Below are 20,964 nucleotides of genomic sequence, written 5' to 3' on the forward strand. Positions count from 1 at the left end.
CAAAATAGGCATACCTACCAACAACATTATAACGAACACCGCCGCTACCACCACTACTAATCACCCACCACTTGGATAACTACCATTAATACCATCATGGCAGGCTCTTCAACCGCCAGAACTACCATACAGCCGCCCCCCACCCATCCATCACCACCACTACTGCAAGAGAGGAAGAGAATAGGAGGAAAATGATAAAAGGGGAACCCAAATATCGAAGGAAAGTTTTTGAGTAGAAAAAAAGAAGAGAAGGAGAAATATGGAAATAATAAGTATGAGTAAGTGAGAGTTTTGAAGGAATAAGATTAAGAAAAGAAGGAAAAGTAGAGGAACGGAGAAGAAAAGTAAAGGAAAAAAATATTAGATGAGGTGAAAACAAAATATGCAAACACGAAACAAGAAGATGAACAAGAAAACGGGAGAAGGAAGCGGAAGAAAAAATGTCAAGGAATTAGAACTCAAAGAACGTGAGGATACAAAAAGGAGAGTTAAGAGAAAGGCAATGGAAGAATTAAAGCAAGGCAGAGTAGGGAGAAGGGATAAGAGGCGAAATAAGACTTAGAATATATGAAAAAGTAAGAGGATATGAAAAGAAATAGAAAAAGTTGGAAGAAAACAATAAAAAGGAGAAACTAAACACGGATGGGAAAGAAGAGAAACAAAAGAGAGTATTTAAATGGGTAGAAATTGGGAAGATTAATATTATGAGAATGTAAAACGCAGAAAAGCAAAACGAGGAAGTACTAGTAAAAACAAAAATAACATACAAAATTGAAATAGGAGGAAGGAGGAAGATGAAAGGCAAGAACAATAAAATGGAAAGACAAAAAAGACAAAACAGACGATACAAACAGAAAAGAAGAAGGATAAAAAAATATACGAATAAGGCTGAAAAAACGAAATAAAAGGAAGGATAAGTAAAAACACGGTTGGGGAGGAGGAGTAAGAGGAAGAGATGAAAGGAAAAAAAACAAAATGGATGACAAAATTTAGATTGAGATAATGAGGAAGTAAAAGAGGGTTTGGAGAATGGCCGCGCGGGAGAAAAGATGTGAGCCAAATTAAGAATGAGAGGGTAGGCAGGAAAAAAAAAAGATTAGAAGCAAAATTTGGAGTAAGATAATGGGAAGCAGAAGAGCGTGACGACTGGAAGGAAGTAGAAGAGGAAGAGGAAGAGGAAGAGGAAGTGATTGAAAGAGGAGGAGAAAGAGGAGATTGAGAAGATTGACGTGCGAGAAAAAAATGTGTAAAGGCAACATAAAAAAAAAATGAAAGGGATGAAAAAAAAGATTCAAAGCAAAATTTGGAGTACGATAATGAGAAGGAAGAGCGTGAGGTCTGGAAGAAAGTAGAAGAGGAAGAGGAAGTGATTGAAAGAGGAGGAGAAAGAGGAGATTGAGAAAGCAGACTTGCGAGAGGAAAGATGTAAAAGCAACATTAAAAAAGAAAAGAGGAAAGAAAAACAAAAGATTAGAAGCAAAATTAGGAATAAGACAATGAGGAAGAAGAAGAGTGTGAGGATTAGAAGGAAGTAAAAGAGGAAGAGGTAGAGGAAGAGGAAGTGATTGAAAGACGAGGAGAAAGAGGAGATTGAGATGGAAGAAAAAAAAGATATGAGATAAAAAGCAAAGTTGGCGTAGGATAATGAGGAAGAAGAAGAGGCGAGTCAGGAGTAGAAGGAAGTAGAAGAGGAAGAGGAAGTGATTGAAAGAGGAGATTGAGAAGGTTGACGTGGGAGAGAAAAAGTGTAAAAGCAAAATTTAGAAAGAAATGAAAGGAAGAAAAAAAGAACAAGATTAAAAGGAAAATTTGGAGTAGGGTAATGAGGAAGCAGAAGAGAGTGAGGACTGGAAGGAAGTAGAAGAGGAAAAGGAAGAAGGAAAAAGGAGAATCAAAAAAAGGAAAATCAATGGGAAACAGTTTAATTTGAGCAGAATGTTATGCGAAGACCGTCAGAAAAAACAAAATAAATAAAAATGAAGAAAAAACATGAAAAAAAGTAAAGAGGAAAAAAGGGAAAAATTGAAAAAAAAACGATGAATACAAAAGAGTGGAAGATGAAAAAGGAAAAAAAAGATGAAAACGTAGAATTAAAACTGGGAGAGAATGATCATAAGCAGGAGTAAATTAGAAGATGGGTGAGCGGAATAAAAGCAGACTAGACAAAAAAGAGAGAGAGAGAGAGAGAGAGAGAGAGAGAGAGAGAGAGAGAGAGAGAGAGAGAGAGAGAGAGAGAGAGAGAGAGAGAGAGAGAGAGAGAGAGTCAGCCGGTGGCAGTCAGAGGGGGTGTTTAGTGTGTGTGTGTGTGTGTGTGTGTGTGTGTGTGTGTGTGTGTGTGTGTGTGTGTGTGTGTGTGTGTGTGTGTGTGTGTGTGTGTGTGTGTGTGTGTGTGTGTGTAGTTCAATGCTAACAAGAGACAAATCCATCACCAAGGCTCCTGGAGGGCAAGGCGGGACGATCCAGTAGTTAACAAAGCCTCACGCCGCTGAACGCGTCATCTGTGAAAATTCAGAAGAAAAAAAATACCCGAGAAATCGTACTGTTGCAGCAGCTAAATATTTGTAACTGTAAATATTTTGTACGCCTCCCTTCATTGCCAATAATCAATATAAGGGAAATATATTTGTGTGACATGTTATTATTCTAGTAAGATTAATAATACGAAGTTCTTGCTGGGCTTGTGGCAAGAATTTTCGGCCGAGTGGTTCATTGGGTAAGGTGGGCACGATGCGGCCAGTCCCAGCTCACGGCGGCTTCTCGGTGTGACGAGATGTGTGTTGCGGCGCCGGCAGGTTTAGGTGAAGGTGAGGGGATGAATTATGAGGGTTGGTGTGAGTAGAAGGAGCTAGGAGCATGAGGGCGTGGGTGCGGGGTTGGCATGGGCGTAATACTTGTTGCAAACATTCGGCCAGGGATGAGGGAGTGGGTTGTGTGGGTTGGTGTTGGTGGCATGAGGGCGTGGGTGCGGGGTTGGCATGGGCGTAATACTGGTAGCAATCATTCGGCCAGGGATAAGGGAGTGGGTTGTGTGGGTTGGTGTGGGTGGCAGGAGGAGCATGAGGGCGTGGGCGTGGGATGGGCGCACTACTTCCAGCAACATTTCGTCACCTGCATTACGTCCCATCGCCCCAGCGTTACACTCTCAGCCTTTTCTTTGAGCGTCCCCGCCAGTGGTCGGTGTAGCCAAGGCGGAACACAACGAGGAGAAGCCATCCCAGAAGAGGACAACGTTGATGACCTGCACGTTCCTGCTAAAGATTGTTCATTTACATTAAAATGACTCAGCAAAAACAAGTGAAGAAGTCTTGGTGCTGCGGGTGTTTCGGTTGGCTCTTCGCCAGGCGGAAGCGCCGCAGCCACTCCGAGGAACCTGACGACATCGTCGAGGAAACCGAAAACGCGGGTGCCCAGGCCGATGCAGGGCAACAGGCCCTGGTCTGCCTGAAGAAGGCTGCTCAGCCTCTCGCAGTGGTGGAGGAGGAGATCCCCTCCGACAACCTGCTGGATGCTGATGGGGTGGTGGGGAAGGGCGAAAAGGAGGCCACTGGCAGGAGGCGTCAGACTCTCATCATCACAATCCACTTGGTGAAGAGAGAGAAGGTCCAGAAGCCAGTGGATGATACAACAGTCGCACAAAAAGACTGCACGCAATTGGAGAGCCATGGCAAGAGGGTTCACACTCTCGTAATTACTCTGCACATGGTCAAGAGAGAGAAAATAAAGGAGGTATACGATGAGCTCCCCTTAAAGCACCGAGGCACGGCTGGGGACGCTCCTTCCATCAGGAGCAAGGCCGTTACCGGCTCACCGGAAAAGATGCCCCTTATCAGCAGCTTCAAACAGCGGGACGCATCTCAAACTCCGGTCAAGAAAATGATCAGGTTCAACTTCCAAAACCTGAACACTTTCGTCAAAATTCGTGAGCTGCACTGTGCCTACGACTACTTCAAATATGGCTTCCCTCTCTCCAGCATTCGTCCTGAGCTGAAAAGCTTAAAGGAGAGAGCAGTGGAACCACAGGAAGAGCCAGCAAAGGAAGCGGAAAACAAACTGCCAGAGGCTCAGAAAACAGTAACAGAGGAAGCAACAGATTCAGACAACAAAATCAATGAGCCACAACATCTCACAGGGATCCTCAAGAAACGAAAGACGGCCAGCACCGCTCATAAATGTGTGCGCTTTAACTTCCAGAACCTGAACACTTTCGTCAAGGATCGTGAACTGTACTGTGGCTACGACTACTTCAGGTATGGCTTCCCTCTCTCCAGCATTCGTCCTGAGCTGAAAAGCTTAAAGGAGAGAGCAGTGGAGCCACAGGAAGAGCCACCAAAGGAAGCAGTAAACAAACTGCCAGAGGCTCAGAAAACAGTAACAGAGGAAGCAACAGATGCAGACAACAAAATCAATGAGCCACAACATCTCACAGGGATCCTCAAGAAAGGAAAGACGGCCAGCACCGCTCATAAATGTGTGCGCTTTAACTTCCAGAACCTGAACACTTTCGTCAAGGATCGTGAACTGTACTGTGGCTACGACTACTTCAGGTATGGCTTCCCTCTCTCCAGCATTCGTCCTGAGCTGGAAAGGCGAAAGGAGAGAACAGTGAAGCCACAGAAAGGGTCAGCAAAGGATGCGGTAAAGAAACACAACACACGACACCAGCAAACAGTTGGAGCAGCTCGCTGTGCACAAATGAATACCACTACTGAAGGGAAGTCTCCTAAAGGTATCCTGAAGAAAGAAAAGATGCCACGGTCCACCTGTCCAGGACATGTGCCCTTCAACCTTGGTAACCTCCGCGCCCCCGTTAAGGAACGTGAGGTGTACCGTGGCCACGACACCTTCAGATACGCCGCGCCGCTCCAAGTCACTCAGCCTCCCAACTTTACCTCGAGGCCTTACCAGCAGCCCGTTAGATCCGCCTCTAACTCGCTGCGTGGCGCACCTCGGCACCTCGCGAGGTCGACACAGCGGAGGAACGACTCCTTCCAGCAAAACAGTGGCTGGTATGCTGCACACAACTACACCAACAACCGCCACTCACAGCACCGCCAGCACAACGCCAGCAGCCACGTCCCGCCAAGATACGAAACAAGGCATATCTACGAGGGACAGACACATCGGGGCACCAACTCCTGCAGCAGAAGTCGTGCCAAGAGAGGCGCAAAGCCGAGTGGTGGCGAGTTTCTGTGAGCACCGGGCGAGTACACAGCGTCGTGATCAAACTCAAATGTTCAGCGACGTACAGGTGACGTACATTCCGGGTGCATTTCTCAACACCCGCTGAACAGTAACTGTCGCTGACTGGTGATAACAGAGACTGAGGAGTGCCAAGAAGCACCACAAACACACTGAGAGGAACGGCTCGCCAGCTGACTAAAATCACCATGCAGAGGAACGCATCCCATGGAACGGTGCCACTTCTACGGAACAAATTGTTCAAGAGTGTCGCATCTGTGGGGAGTGTTTGGACGCATGTGTGTGCTTACATTTCTTATCTTATATTTCAAATGAAAAAATATAAAATATTGTCTCACAAGAAACCTTAGGCAGGGATAGCGGGGTCGTGTTGCACCTCAGAACAAGAAACGTTATGTAAGGAGTTGTCTGAACGACCACCTGTTTTAAAACTATATTTAAATAAAAGGTATTAGAATGCTCTTGCCAGTATGCTTCAGCTCAGTGTGATGACCTGAGTTTTATTTTGTCTCTCATTCTCTGCGGAATGATTATAGCTTCCAGGTCTGAGACGCGTGCCCAGAGCGTGACGGAGGTGAGATCGGGATGGAGCCACACATTCCGCGTTATTCATTTATCATGTAAAAATTCCCTGGTTCAGTCACGCTTGTTCGCGTGCTTCAACGATTGAGGCAGCTCACAGAAGGTGCCGGAGCCTTAGAACTTTTGCTAATAATGGTCTTCACATTTATGCCAAGAATCGTGCCAAATCTGTTCTCCGACTTGCCAATAACTCCTTCATCAATAAATCAAAATATTGAAATTTTGCTAACAAAATTGTTTCCATTTACCTGAAAATAGCTCCCAAAAAACTCTCTCTCTCTCTCTCTCTCTCTCTCTCTCTCTCTCTCTCTCTCTCTCTCTCTCTCTCTCTCTCTCTCTCTCTCATCAAGTGACGATGTCAACACACCAGTCTGGCCGTTCTATTTCTTCACTGACTGGATTTAATCAAAGTCGAACAAAATCAAATGAAAAAATAATAAAAAAAATACGTCCACATGGTACACACTTATGTATCTTCGACCTATTTATGCTTGTAACACACAGATAAAATTGACGAATTTTACGAGAAGTGGAACCTGGCATCCCACTCATGGCTCTGCTGTGTGATTGGCTGTCAGGCCACGAGAAGGGCAGGGCGGAGGAGAGCTGTGCAAAAATGTGACACTAAAAGGAAGACGCGATCAGGCCACGGTGAATTTTACACACACACACACACACACACACACACACACACACACACACACACACACACACACACACACACACACAAACACACACAATGGAAGAATAGTAACTGAAACATGGTATAACAAACCCGTAGACCTAAACTCAAAATAAGCATTCCAACTAATAACACTATCAGGAACACTGCCGCTACCACCACTACTAATCACCCACCACTTGAATAACGACCATTAACACCATCATGGCAGGCACTTCAACCACCAGGACTACCATATCCGCCCCCCTCCCCCCTTCTTCCCGGCATCACCACTGCAGAAGAAAAGGAAGAGAATAGGAGGAAAATGATGAAAGCGGAATGCAAAATCGAAGGAAAAGTTTGTGGGCAGGAAAAAGGAGGAGAAGGAGTAATATGGAAATAATAAGTATGAGTAAGTGAGAGTTTTGAAGGAGTAACAGGAAGAAAAGAAGCAAAAGAAGAAGGACGAAGAAAAAAAAGAAAGGAAAAAATATTAGATGAAGTAAAAACAAGACTTGCAAAAAGGAAACAAAAAGATGAACAAGAAAACGGAAGAAGGAAATGTAAGAAAAAATGTCAAGGAATTATAACTAAAAGAACGTAGAGGATACAAAAAGGAAGTTACGAGGAAGGCAATGGAAGAATTAAAGCAAGGCAGAGTAGGGAGAAGGGATAAGAGGCGAAATAAGACTTAGAATATATGAAAAAGTAAGAGGATATGAAAAGAAATATAAAAAGTTGGAAGAAAACAATAAAAAGGAGGAAAAAATAAACACGAATGGGAAAGAAGAGAAACAAAAGAGAGTATTTAAATGGGTAGAAATTGGGAAGATTAATATTATGAGAATGTACGAAACGCAGAAAAGCAAAACGAGGAAGTAAAAGTAAAAAAAATAATATACAAAAGTGAAATGACAGGAAGGAGGAAGATGAAAGGCAAGAACAATAAAAACAGAAAGACAAATAAGACAAAACAGACAGAGACGATAAAAGAGAGAGAAGACAAAGGGTGAGAAATATACGAATGAGGCTGAAAAACAAAATAAAAAGACGGATAAGTAAAACCATGGATGGGGAGGAGGAGTAAGAGGGAGAGATGAAAGAAAAGAATATGGGAGTTAAAGTTTAGTGAGATAATGAGGAACTGAAAGAGGGGTTGGAAAAAAGAAAAGATGTAGACCAAATTAAGAATGAATGCAAAAACAAACAGAAGAAAAAACAAGATTAAAAGGAAAATTTGGAGTAGGACAATGAGGAGGAAGATGAGCGTGAGGACTGGAAGGAAGTAGAAGAGGAAGAGGAAGAGGAAGTGACTGAAAGAGGAGGAAAAAGAGGGGATTGAAATGATAGTCACGCGAAAGAAAAAGTGAAAAGGCAACATTAAGAAAGAAATGAGATGGAAGAAAAAAAAGATAAGATAGAAAGCAAAATTAGGAAGAGGATAATGAGGAAGAAGAAGAGAGTGAGGATTAGAAGGAAGTAGAAGAGGAAGAGGAAGAGGAAGTGATTGAAAGAGGAGGAGAGAAAAGGTATAAAGGCAACATTAAAAAAGAAATGAGAAGGAAGAAAAAAGAACAAGATAAAAAGGAAAATTTGGAGTACGATAATGAGGTGGAAGAAGAGAGTGAGGATTAGAAGGAATTAGAAGAGGAGGAGGAAGAAGGAAAACGGAAAAGCAAAAAAAGGAAAATCAATGGGAAACAGTTTAATTTCAGTAGAATGTATTGCGAAAACCATCAGAAAAAGAGAAAACAATAAAAATAAGGAGAAAAAGTAATAAAAGAGAAAAAAGAAAGGAAAAAACATTGAATAGAAAAGAGTGGAAGATGAAAAAGGAAAAAAAAAAAAGATGAAAACGTAGAATTAAAACTGGGAGAGATTGATCATAAGCAGGAGTAAATTAGAAGATGGGTGAACGGAATAAAAGAAGACTAGACAAAAAAGACGAGAGAGAGAGAGAGAGAGAGAGAGAGAGAGAGAGAGAGAGAGAGAGAGAGAGTCAGCAGATGGCAGTAAGAGGTGGTGTTAAGTGTGTGTGTGTGTGTGTGTGTGTGTGTGTGTGTGTGTGTGTGTGTGTGTGTGTGTGTGTGTGTGTATTTGTAGTTCAATGCTAACAAGAGATAAATCCATCACCAAGGCTCCTGGAGGGCAAGGCGGGACGATCCAGTAGTTAACAAAGCCTCACGCCGCTGAACGCGTCATCTGTGAAAATTCAGAAGAAAAAACTACCCGAGAAATCGTATTGTTGCAGCAGCTAAATATTTGTAACTGTAAATATTTTGTACGCCTCCCTTCATTGCCAATAATCAATATAAGGGAAATATATTTGTGTGACATGTTATTATTCTTGTAAGATTAATAATACGAAGTTCTTGCTGGGCTTGTGGCAAGAATTTTCGGCCGAGTGGTTCATTGGGTAAGGTGGGCACGATGCGGCCAGTCCCAGCTCACGGCGGCTTCTCGGTGTGACGAGATGTGTGTTGCGGCGCCGACAGGTTTAAGTGAAGGTGAGGGGATGAATTATGAGGGTTGGTGTGAGTAGAAGGAGCTAGGAGCATGAGGGCGTGGGTGCGGGGTTGGCATGGGCGTAATACTTGTTGCAAACATTCGGCCAGGGATGAGGGAGTGGGTTGTGTGGGTTGGTGTTGGTGGCATGAGGGCGTGGGTGCGGGGTTGGAATGGGCGTAATACTGGTAGCAATCATTCGGCCAGGGATGAGGGAGTGGGTTGTGTGGGTTGGTGTGGGTAGCAGGAGGAGCATGAGGGCGTGGGCGTGGGATGGGCGCACTACTTCCAGCAACATTTCGTCACCTGCATTACGTCCCATCGCCCCAGCGTTACACTCTCAGCCTTTTCTTTGAGCGTCCCCGCCAGTGGTCGGTGTAGCCAAGGCGCCACACGAGGAGGAGAAGCCATCCCAGAAGAGGACAACGTTGGTAATCTTCACGTTCCTGCTAAAGATTGTTCATTTACATTAAAATGACTCAGCAAAAACAAGTGAAGAAGTCTTGGTGCTGCGGGTGCTTCGGCTGGCTCTTCGCCAGGCGGAAGCGCCGCAGCCCCTCCGAGGAACCTGACGACATCGTCGAGGAAACCGAAAACGCGGGTGCCCAGGCCGATGCAGGGCAACAGGCCCTGGTCTGCCTGAAGAAGGCTGCTCAGCCTCTCGCAGTGGTGGAGGAGGAGATCCCCTCCGACACCTTGCTGGATGCTGATGGGGTGGTGGGGAAGGGCGAAAAGGAGGCCACTGGCAGGAGGCGTCAGACTCTCATCATCACAATCCACTTGGTGAAGAGAGAAGGTCCACACGCCAGTGGATGATACAACAGTCTCACAAAAAGACTGCACGCAATTGGAGAGCCATGGCAAGAGGGTTCAAACTCTCGTAATTACTCTGCACATGGTCAAGAGAGAGAAAATAAAGGAGGTATACGGTGAGCTCCCCTTAAAGCACCGAGGCACGGCTGGGGACGCTCCTTCCATCAGGAGCAAGGCCGTTACCGGCCCACCGGAAAAGATGCCCCTTATCAGCAGCTTCAAACAGCGGGACGCATCTCAAACACCGGTCAAGAAAATGATCAGGTTCAACTTCCAAAACCTGAACACTTTCGTCAAAATTCGTGAGCTGTACTGTGCCTACGACTACTTCAAATATGGCTTCCCTCACTCCAGCATTCGTCCTGAGCTGAAAAGCTTAAAGGAGAGAGCAGTGGAGCCACAGGAAGAGCCAGCAAAGGAAGCAGTAAACAAACTGCCAGAGGCTAAGAAAACAGTTACAGAGGAAGCAACAGATTCAGCCAACAAAATCAATGAGCCACAACACCTCACAGGGATCCTCAAGAAAGGAAAGACGGCCAGCACCGCTCATAAATGTGTGCGCTTTAACTTCCAGAACCTGAACACTTTCGTCAAGGATCGTGAGCTGTACTGTGCCTACGACTACTGCAAGTATGGCTTCCCTCTCTCCAGCATTCGTCCTGAGCTGGAAAGCCTAAAGGAGAGAGCAGTGGAGCCACAGGAAGAGCCACCAAAGGAAGCAGTAAACAAACTGCCAGAGGCTCAGAAAACAGTAACAGAGGAAGCAACAGATGCAGACAACAAAATCAATGAGCCACAACATCTCACAGGGATCCTCAAGAAAGGAAAGACGGCCAGCACCGCTCATAAATGTGTGCGCTTTAACTTCCAGAACCTGAACACTTTCGTCAAGGATCGTGAACTGTACTGTGGCTACGACTACTTCAGGTATGGCTTTCCTCTCTCCAGCATTCGTCCTGAGCTGGACAGGCGAAAGGAGAGAACAGTGAAGCCACAGAAAGGGTCAGCAAAGGACGCGGTAAAGAAACACAACACACGACACCAGCAAACAGTTGGAGCAGCTCGCTGTGCACAAATGAATACCACTACTGAAGGGAAGTCTCCTAAAGGTATCCTGAAGAAGGAAAAGAAGCCACGGTCCACCTGTCCAGGACATGTGCGCTTCAACCTTGGTAACCTCCGCGCCCCCGTTAAGGAACGTGAGGTGTACCGTGGCCACGACACCTTCAGATACGCCGCGCCGCTCCAAGTCACTCAGCCTCCCAACTTTACCTCGAGGCCTTACCAGCAGCCCGTTAGATCCGCCTCTAGCTCGCTGCGTGGCGCACCTCGGCACCTCGCGAGGCCGGCACAGCGGAGCAACGACTCCTTCCAGCAAAACAGTGGCTGGTATGCTGCACACAACTACACCAACAGCCGCCACTCACAGCACCGCCAGCACAACGCCAGCAGCCACGTCCCGCCCAGATACGAAACAAAGCATTTCTACGAGGGACAGACACATCAGGCACCAACTCCCGCAGCAGAAGTCGTGCCAAGAGAGGCGCAAAGCCGAGTGGTGGCGAGTTTCTGTGAGCACCGGGCGAGTACACAGCGTCGTGATCAAACTCAAATGTTCAGCGACGTACAGGTGACGTACATTCCGGGTGCATTTCTCAACACCCGCTGAACAGTCACTGTCGCTGACTGGTGATAACAGAGACTGAGGAGTGCCAAGAAGCACCACAATCACACTGAGAGGAACGGCTCGCCAGCTGACTAAAATCACCATGCAGAGGAACGAATCCCATGGAACGGTGCCACTTCTACGGAACAAATTGTTCATGAGTGTCGCATCTGTGGGGAGTGTTTGGACGCATGTGTGTGCTTACATTTCTTATCTTATATTTCAAATGAAAAAATAGAAAATATTGTCTTACAAAAAACCTTAGGCAGGGATAGTGGGGTCGTGTTGCACCTCAGAACAAGAAACGTTATGTAAGGAGTTGTCTGAGCGACCACCTGTTTTAAAACTATATTTAAATGAAAGGTATTAGAATGCTCTTGCCTGTATGCTTCAGCTCAGTGTGATGACCTGAGTTTTATTTTGTCTCTCATTCTCTGCGGAATGATTATAGCTTCCAGGTCTGAGACGCGTGCCCAGAGCGTGACGGAGGTGAGATCGGGATGGAGCCACACATTCCGCGTTATTCATTTATCATGGCAAAACTCCCTGGTTCAGTCACGCTTGTTCGCGTGCTATCAACGATTGAGGCAGCTCACAGAAGGTGCCGGAGCCTTAGAACTTTTGCTAATAATGGTCTTCACTTTTATGCAAAAATAGTGCCAAATCTGTTCTCCGACTTGCCAATAACTCCTTCATCAATAAATCAAAATATTGAAATTTTGCTAACAAAATTGTTTCCATTTACCTGAAAATAGCTCCCACAAAACTCTCTCTCTCTCTCTCTCTCTCTCTCTCTCTCTCTCTCTCTCTCTCTCTCTCTCTCTCTCTCTCTCTCTCTCTCTCTCTCTCTCTCTCTCTCATCAAGTGACGATGTCAACACACCAGTCTGGTCGTTCTAATTCTTCATTGACTGGATTTAATAAAAGTCGAACAAAATCAAATGAAAAAAAAAAAAAAAAAACGTACACATGGTACACACTTATTTATATTCGACCTTTTTATGCATGTAAACCACACATAAAACGGAAGAATTTTACTAGAAGTGGTACCTGGCATCCCACTCATGACTCTGCTGTGTGATTGGCTGTCAGGCCACGAGAAGGGCAGAGCGGAGGAGAGCTGTGCAAAATGTGACACTAAAAGGAAGACGCGATTAGGCCACGGTAAATACACACACACACACACACACACACACACACACACACACACACACACACACACACACAAACACACACACACACACACACACACACACACACACACACACACACACACACACACACACACACACACACACACACACACACACACAACACACACACACACACACACACAACACACACACACACACACACACACACACACACACACACACACACACACACACACACACACACACACACACACACACACACACACACACACACACACACACACACACACACACACACACACACAAACACACACACACACACACACACACACACACACACACACACACACACACACACACACACACACACACACACACACACACACACACACACACACACACACAAACACACACACACACACACACACACACACACACACACACACACACACACACACACACACACACACACACACACACACACACACACACACACACACACACACACACACACACACACACACACACACACACACACACACACACACACACACACACACACACACACACACACACACACACACACACACACACACACACAAACACACACAATGGAAGAATAGTAGCTGAAACATGGTATAACAAACCCGTAGACCTAAACTCAAAATAAGCATTCCAACTAATAACACTATCAGGAACACTGCCGCTACCACCACTACTAATCACCCACCACTTGAATAACGACCATTAACACCATCATGGCAGGCACTTCAACCACCAGGACTACCATATCCGCCCCCCTCCCGCCTTCTTCCCGGCATCACCACTGCAGTAGAAAAGGAAGAGAATAGGAGGAAAATGATGAAAGCGGAATGCAAAATCGAAGGAAAAGTTTGTGGGCAGGAAAAAGGAGGAGAAGGAGTAATATGGAAATAATAAGTATGAGTAAGTGAGAGTTTTGAAGGAGTAACAGGAAGAAAAGAAGCAAAAGAAGAAGGACGAAGAAAAAAAAGAAAGGAAAAAATATTAGATGAAGTAAAAACAAGACTTGCAAAAAGGAAACAAAAAGATGAACAAGAAAACGGAAGAAGGAAATGTAAGAAAAAATGTCAAGGAATTATAACTCAAAGAACGTAGAGGATACAAAAAGGAAGTTACGAGGAAGGCGATGGAAGAATTAATGCAAGGCAGAGTAGGGAGAAGGGATAAGAGGCGAAATAAGACTTAGAATATATGAAAAAGTAAGAGGATATGAAAAGAAATAGAAAAAGTTGGAAGAAAACAATAAAAAGGAGGAAAAAATAAACACGAATGGGAAAGATGAGAAACAAAAGAGAGTATTTAAATGGGTAGAAATTGGGAAGATTAATATTATGAGAATGTACGAAACGCAGAGAAGCAAAACGAGGAAGCAGAAGTAAAAAAAATAATATACAAAAGTGAAATGACAGGAAGGAGGAAGATGAAAGGCAAGAACAATAAAATGAAAAGACAAAAAAGACAAAACAGACGATACAAACAGAAAAGAAGAAGGATAAAAAAAAATATACGAATAAAGCTGAAATAACGAAATAAAAGCTAACGAGTACTCGCCTTCTAATCTCAAGAACGACAAACTAGCGGTAATTCTTATGAGAACTCCCATCACAGAACAAGCGGTTGATGGCCCTGTAGCTGTATGGTTAGCTGTGAATGTCTCTACACTAACTTCAGAATATAAACTTTGCATGGGTATATGTACATCGATAGTACAAAGTGGGGTCCAAATCCTCATGGGGGTGCATACAGATTATAAACTTAATTGAGATGAATGTGTGTCTGTGCACTACGGAGCGTCCAATTTCTATCTTTGTCGCGACAAACTACCTAAATTCGAGAATATAACTTTACAGATTCCTACTTTCTCCCTCTCTAATAATTTATATACCTTCCCCTCAGAAAAACTCAATTTTTAGATTAACGCTTAGGAGACTGTTATGAAACGAAATCGTCAAATATCGGACCCCACTCTAGCTTGTGTTGATCATGAACAGATTCTGACTCTATCGGTGAATGTGTGTTCTTGTATATTTTATCATCCAATTATAATACAACTGAATGTCGTCTAACTCTATCGAGGTGAATGTGTGTTCTTGTCTTTCTGAGCGTCCTATTCTGATAATATAGGTTTGTTTTAGTGCAACTAATGTTTTTTTTTATTTCAGAGTGTCCGATTCTAATAGGTGAATGTGTGTGTTCTTGTGTCAATTTACTAAAAATTAAGATGCGGGGGGTGGAGGGTCAGCGAGGGTGTACAGGCTATGGGGGGTTTTTGACGACGACCTCCCCAGCGTTACCAGTGACGGTCCAACGCCACCTTAGTAGCGCATCTAGCGTGTAGCGAAGTGCCTTGAGCACACCTGTGAACATATAGGGTGACGAGCGCGACAGATTCTGCCTCCCGAATGGTCCAAATCGTCGACCGTCGTGACCGAAACCCATCCGTTAAAATAGTTCAGTTATCCCTACGCTCCAAATCGGGAGGAGGAAGCGTCGCATTCTGACTTTCAGTGGTAACTCACGATATCGGCGCGCTCGCGTCACGCATTTCATCCCTAACAGGTGCAGAATCGAGCGGTCCGGTCGCCCGGTTTGAGCCGTAAGTGGACTTTAGGGGGACACCTCATCGGGTCACTCCCGGCCAGTTAGCCGAGAGTTTCTCGGCTCGGGTGTTGGGCGGTGGGGTTCAACACGGTGGGGGGTGAGCAGCTAGCGAGCTGCAGTGGCTCACAGGGTCTCGGCTGACTTTACTCGTTGCTGGCAACGGTGAATTGACAAGTAGCGAAACAGTAGCAAACTTCGCTAGATCAAAATCGGACGGAGACCTCGACACATTTGACGATTCTTTTTTTTCAATTATGTCTTTCGGTGCTTCCGATTCTGACTTTGTAGTTGCTGGATGTGAAGTCTTTGGCTTCCAATTCTGACTTTATGAATGTAGTATAAACTCTAGCACGAACTAAATTCAGAATCGAAAACACATTCACCTCACATAAGGTCAGACGACATTCAAGATTCAGAATCGGAAGCTTCGGAAGACAAAGACATGCATTCACTTCAATCAAAGGTAGACGACATTCAGTTCGAACGTACATCTCCCTATGTAGATCCTAAATTATGGTTAACATAATACTAAAGTCAGAATCGGAAGCTTCGGAAGACAAAGACACACATTCACCTCACACAAGGTTAGACGACATTCAGTACGAACTAGATTCAGAATCGGTAGCTTCGCAAGACAAAGACACACATTCACCTCACATCAGGTTAGACGACAATCAATACGAAATAGATTCAGAATCGGAAGCTTCGGAAGACAAAGACACGCATTCACTTCAATCAAAGGTAGACGACATTCAGTTCTAACAATAAAGTCAGAATTGTAAGTCAGTGTGTTACTGGTTTACATACCTCATGTGTACATCTCTCTATGTAGATCCTAACTCCTTGTATTCGACTGTTATCTTCCGTGGGATACGATATGAACTTTGTTCGACGCGAAGAAGATATAACCGTAGCAGGACTCATCGAAACCAATAGGAGTCTCCTGCGAATAGCCAAAAGTATGAAGGATTTTATTAGCGAGTATTTCATGAGAGTAGATCTATTTTGCACACCCTCTAAAATTGAGACAACAAAGGAAGGCGGACCGAGTCGTGAGCGCTGAGACTTAGGTGTGTTAAACATAATTAGCTATTTAACAGACGTGTGATTACTTGGCAATTCTTCTGTCAAGATACAGAAGGACAGTGTAATAATTTTTCAATCTAGTTAAAAGAATAATTATAATAACGATGAACGATTCGTCGATTTTGATATTGTTAATGGTCTTCGTAGCCATAAGCGTTACGTTAGTGGCTGTGTATCAGAATCGTTTGTTACATCGCGAACCCTTAATTGCAGAACAGGACGCAGACGTTAGTGAAATAGACGACGGATTGCTTTAGCAGCAGCACCGCAGGCAGCGATGGCTACTCTCTCTGACACCGTGAAGCAAAGAATTGAAGCCTTAGTTGACAAGAGGTTGGTTACACTTCAGAAAGAAATTCCGAATCAACCATTGACTTTGTACTTGTTATACGATTATTTGAAAAGATACATTGTTAGTAAAAATCTTGATACGTTTTATAACTTGTTTTGAATAAATCTATGTTGGCTTTCTCAGATCAAGTGTTCAATTCAGAATCTTTAAAAACTAAGATTAGTGAAATCATTAAAGTCAACTTAACCGAAACTGTGAGGAATCAACTGGCACGTATCGTGTCGAATGTCAACGAAGATATTATATTTGATTTAACAGTCGATGTTAAACAATTAATCGATGATCATCAATTGCTCAGTGAGAGTAATATGAACACACTTCTTCTTCAAGAATCCTCTTTGCAGAACAAACGACTTCACAAACAAAACCGGTTAAGTCTATTAAATTTTATTTCGATGATAATACGCAAACTACCTATGTTAACACAAACATACCTCAACAGCACGGAGCCTTCCCGATCCAATTAATTGATAATACTTTTCAGAAAATGATATAGTGCCTAATGTCTTTTATATATTTGGATCGACAAAATATCTACTGGTGCCAATATAATTAATTTTAAAATTCGTTTTAAAAACACTGCAAACTTTAAAGTGTATGTTTCCATGTTTTCAACACGTAGTGACAACAGTGATGCAACATACAATTTTCCAGCCAACCATGAGCTTATGATTGTAGCAGACAGTCAAGGCGAAGGCGTCTTTTGGTTCAAGTTAATACAGAACAAACTCCTCAGGCTGTTCAATCGGTAGAATCAAAAACATTTTTCACCATGCTCGCCTACACTGAAGAAAACCTGTAAAAGTAAAATTAAAAAAAAATAAGGTTGGAATAAATATAACATTGTATGAATGTCTTTTTATTAATTTGCAACCTACAGAGTTAGTTAGTTAACGTACCTTAGTACTGAAAAGATGATTCATATTATCATTTTGATCTCTGACGGTGTTTGAATATATTTTAAAGTTCGTAACTTGCGGTTGATCATTTTCCTGTTCTCTTCCAAAGTACAAAGTATTCGATATGGATTGAAGTAGCACAGGATTGTCGTTCAACAGTTTGATAACACCATGTCGTTTAATTTCGTTACTGGTCGTTAGAGTCATAGGTGCAATTCCATCGACGTTTCGACGTTGAGCGGCATCTATACTTTCGAAGCCTTGAACTATGGTATCAATCACCCTCTTCAGCTTGTCGCCACTTACATTATAAGCCTGTGATCTAAAGATCGATTCGCTATTAGTGATCAACTGATCCGCTTTGTTGAATCGTAAATTACCATGTTCGGGTAAAACCTTACCTTGTTTGTTCGGAAGAACAACCTGTTCTTCTAGGGATCTACGTAAGATATCAACGTCAATATTCCTCATGGAGTAGAGTCCGTTAAGACCGTCTTGAACACCACTTGAAATGGCTCCGAGCACCCCAAAGAATTCATATCGATGAGGAGAAACCAATGCATGAGTGGGGTCTCCCCCGTACCCTCTACTGATTAGGTCGCTACCTGCCACTACTCTCGCTACTTCGTCCCTGATAAAGTTCTGAGCCTTGTTGATGGTGTCGATGTGAGAGCGCAGGGTTTGCACCATGGAGGTGACGTTGCTTTGTTTTTGATTAGATGGATTATTAGAAAGAATATGTTTAAACACAGTTGCAGTTTTTCTAAATACTCCCAGGAGTTCCATTAGTTTATCCCAAGCTTCCTTTAGTGGTTTCAACTCTGAGTTTAGGAATTGATCACCCACCGCTCTCAAAGCACTCTCGCTGATGATACCTTCTCCGAATTTATCATTGTTATTACCGCCATTGTCGCTACTGCCTTGGACAACTCCTGCGGTTTTCTGACGCTTGAGCATCGCCATCAACTCACCCTCGCTTGTAATAGGGTAACCATTGATGGAAGCCGCACCCAGAGGATTTTTCATTATGAAATCGGGGAGCAGTCTACCTTGTAAGATTGTATTTCAATTCTGACGTACGTCGTACGTAACCCCACAAACCGTTCTCTTTTTCATTACAGAGATAATTAGTACTGTAGTAAGGAAACATGTTAGCGAGGTTAGTGTGTCCCAGTTGAGCCACATCCATAGCGGAAGATAATTTGGCGTAAACTTCTTTGGAACCTTTCGAAAGAGTCTTGATGGCTTCTAGGGCCCATGTCGCTCCTGTAATACGACCTAGATGAGTACGTGTGCGGACATTCATGAGTCGGTGCTGACAAGCGGCCTGTTTACGATCCTGCTGAGACGTCATCTTAAGAAAATTTAACTGGTCTTTTTCAGTGGGTATACGAGCTCCATTTCGGTGAATGGTATCGGTCGTGCAATCTAATCTGTTGACGATCTTAGAATCACCCAAGACTCCAAAGTTAGTGAGATCGTTCAACAATAATTGAATACAAAGAACTTCACTCAACCAACTATTTCGAGGATTAATAGCAGAGTCTGTCCATTGAAGCCCTAATACACGAATCTTGATCCACACGGCCAAAATGGCCATGTCGCCTACACTCATAGCTCTGTCATTTTTTTGATCGTCTTGTATGAGTGTGAACACCAATCGTATGGGTGAGGCCATGAAATAATCCAATGTGTCCCTGCATAAGTCATGATCTGCTCCATCACCTAAGTTAGATGATGTTGCAACATCATCTTCACCGCCGCCGCGAACGTTCGCTGCATCATCTTCACCGCCGCTGCGAACGTTCGCTGCATCAGTAGTAGCAGCACGCTGCTCGCTTTTTTCTCCGTAACCCTCACCCACACCCACTTTCAGGTAATGCTCCACACTCTGCTCCTCCGAAATTTGGAGGTGAAGTTGTAAAACCACCACTTTTTGACTTTGTTCCAAACCCCGACTTATTATCCTGTGACATTATTGTTGTTGCTGTTCTTACAGGTTCGGATGATTCTTCTTGAAAATCCATAAGATCGTTAGTAGTTCCAGATTTAGTATCAGTCATGTTCAGAGTTCTGTTAAGAGACCAGAAGACAGAGAGGATATGATGACTCTGCTGTATCCGCGGCGGTTTAAATAGGATCTAGACTGCTGCTGGTGGCGGTGCCTAGCGGTGGTGACGTATTAGATGCTCAGAACATCGATACACGAGTGAATAACTTATATCCGTTGTGTCCAACTACAATTTTGTACATACCAATAGGTACATGCAATAAATTATTTATAAGTGGTTTGGAATCGTCACAGTAGATTGGTCCAGTTTCAATATAAGAAACAACCGTTGGATTATTAGTCACAAATTCACGCGTTTCGCGTTCTACAATCTTCCAGTTTATATTGTTGTGTATCTGCGGTTGAGGTACTACATTACAAATCTGAAAAGTGGCGAGTCTTTCACTTGCTAACAAAAGTCAGCCACTGGAGCTAGATGTCCTTTGACGAGTTTATCTGACTTGAAAGCTTGGCGATAAGCACGTTTAAAGTCGTTGACTTTACCCAGTGCTTGACGACACGATCGCCAATTCGATGTACGAGTATACGTGTCATCAACATCTGTGTACGACACAGTGGGAAGGTGTCTTACCCATCGCGTTCTGTTTCTGAGTTGGTCCCAATTCACTGCCATAACATTGAAGCTTAAGGTGTGGAGCGGTGGAGATCCTGTAGTAGAAGGAAAATCTTCAGACCCGACCAAAAATTCACGCTTGATGAGATTGGATGTACGTCACGGAGGTTCAGCCAGTGTTGTGCCAGACGGGAGACTATTGGCTGTCATTTACGATCAGAGGACGAACGTAGTGATGGCAACGAAATATTTAGATTTGAAATGGACAATAGACACAGTTAATATAATTGACAAACTAAAAAAGATCGACACGGAAGCTAACAGTCTTGAAGACAATGTATGGAACCGTTACTTGTTTGAGAACAACAATTTACTCTTCCTTTGCGTTCAATTGCCTAAATATGAAGATTTCGGAAATGTATTGGATTCAGATCACCCGGAGGATTTTTAAACAATAGAAAGATTAAAGACACATCCAAGAATTATATTGAGGATACGACAAATACACCGTCGTCTTTATCCCCAATTGAGAGACCAAAGACACCAGGAGGATGTTTTTCAGAGGACACGGGATTCGAAGAACCGTTGAGTCCTTACGATATATTTGGTTTCATGCGCAGAGGTGTCGCTTCGTCAAGTGCAAGTGCAGATTATGATTCACCTTTCGCATCACGAACGACTTCTCCGCCATCGGTCAGGGAAACAAATAAGAAATCATCAACTACAAAAGAATTTCGCAGCAAACGACGACACCGCCGAGATTTAGAAGACGTCCAAGAAA

The 20,964-nt window shown here is 43.7% G+C and overlaps 1 protein-coding gene across 1 annotated transcript; it reads left to right on the plus strand.

Moving 5' to 3' along the window:
• Positions 1-3,280: 3,280 nt before the first annotated feature.
• LOC126992593 (uncharacterized) lies at positions 3,281-19,439 on the plus strand. Its single transcript, XM_050851399.1, has 3 exons — positions 3,281-3,881; positions 10,025-10,897; positions 19,436-19,439. The coding sequence occupies exons 1-3, from the start codon at positions 3,700-3,702 to the stop codon at positions 19,437-19,439; spliced, it is 1,059 nt and encodes a 352-aa protein (XP_050707356.1). The 5' UTR covers positions 3,281-3,699.
• Positions 19,440-20,964: the final 1,525 nt, after the last annotated feature.

Source organism: Eriocheir sinensis, unplaced genomic scaffold (assembly GCF_024679095.1).
Source record: "Eriocheir sinensis breed Jianghai 21 unplaced genomic scaffold, ASM2467909v1 Scaffold493, whole genome shotgun sequence".
Taxonomy (NCBI): Eukaryota; Metazoa; Arthropoda; class Malacostraca; order Decapoda; family Varunidae; genus Eriocheir; species Eriocheir sinensis.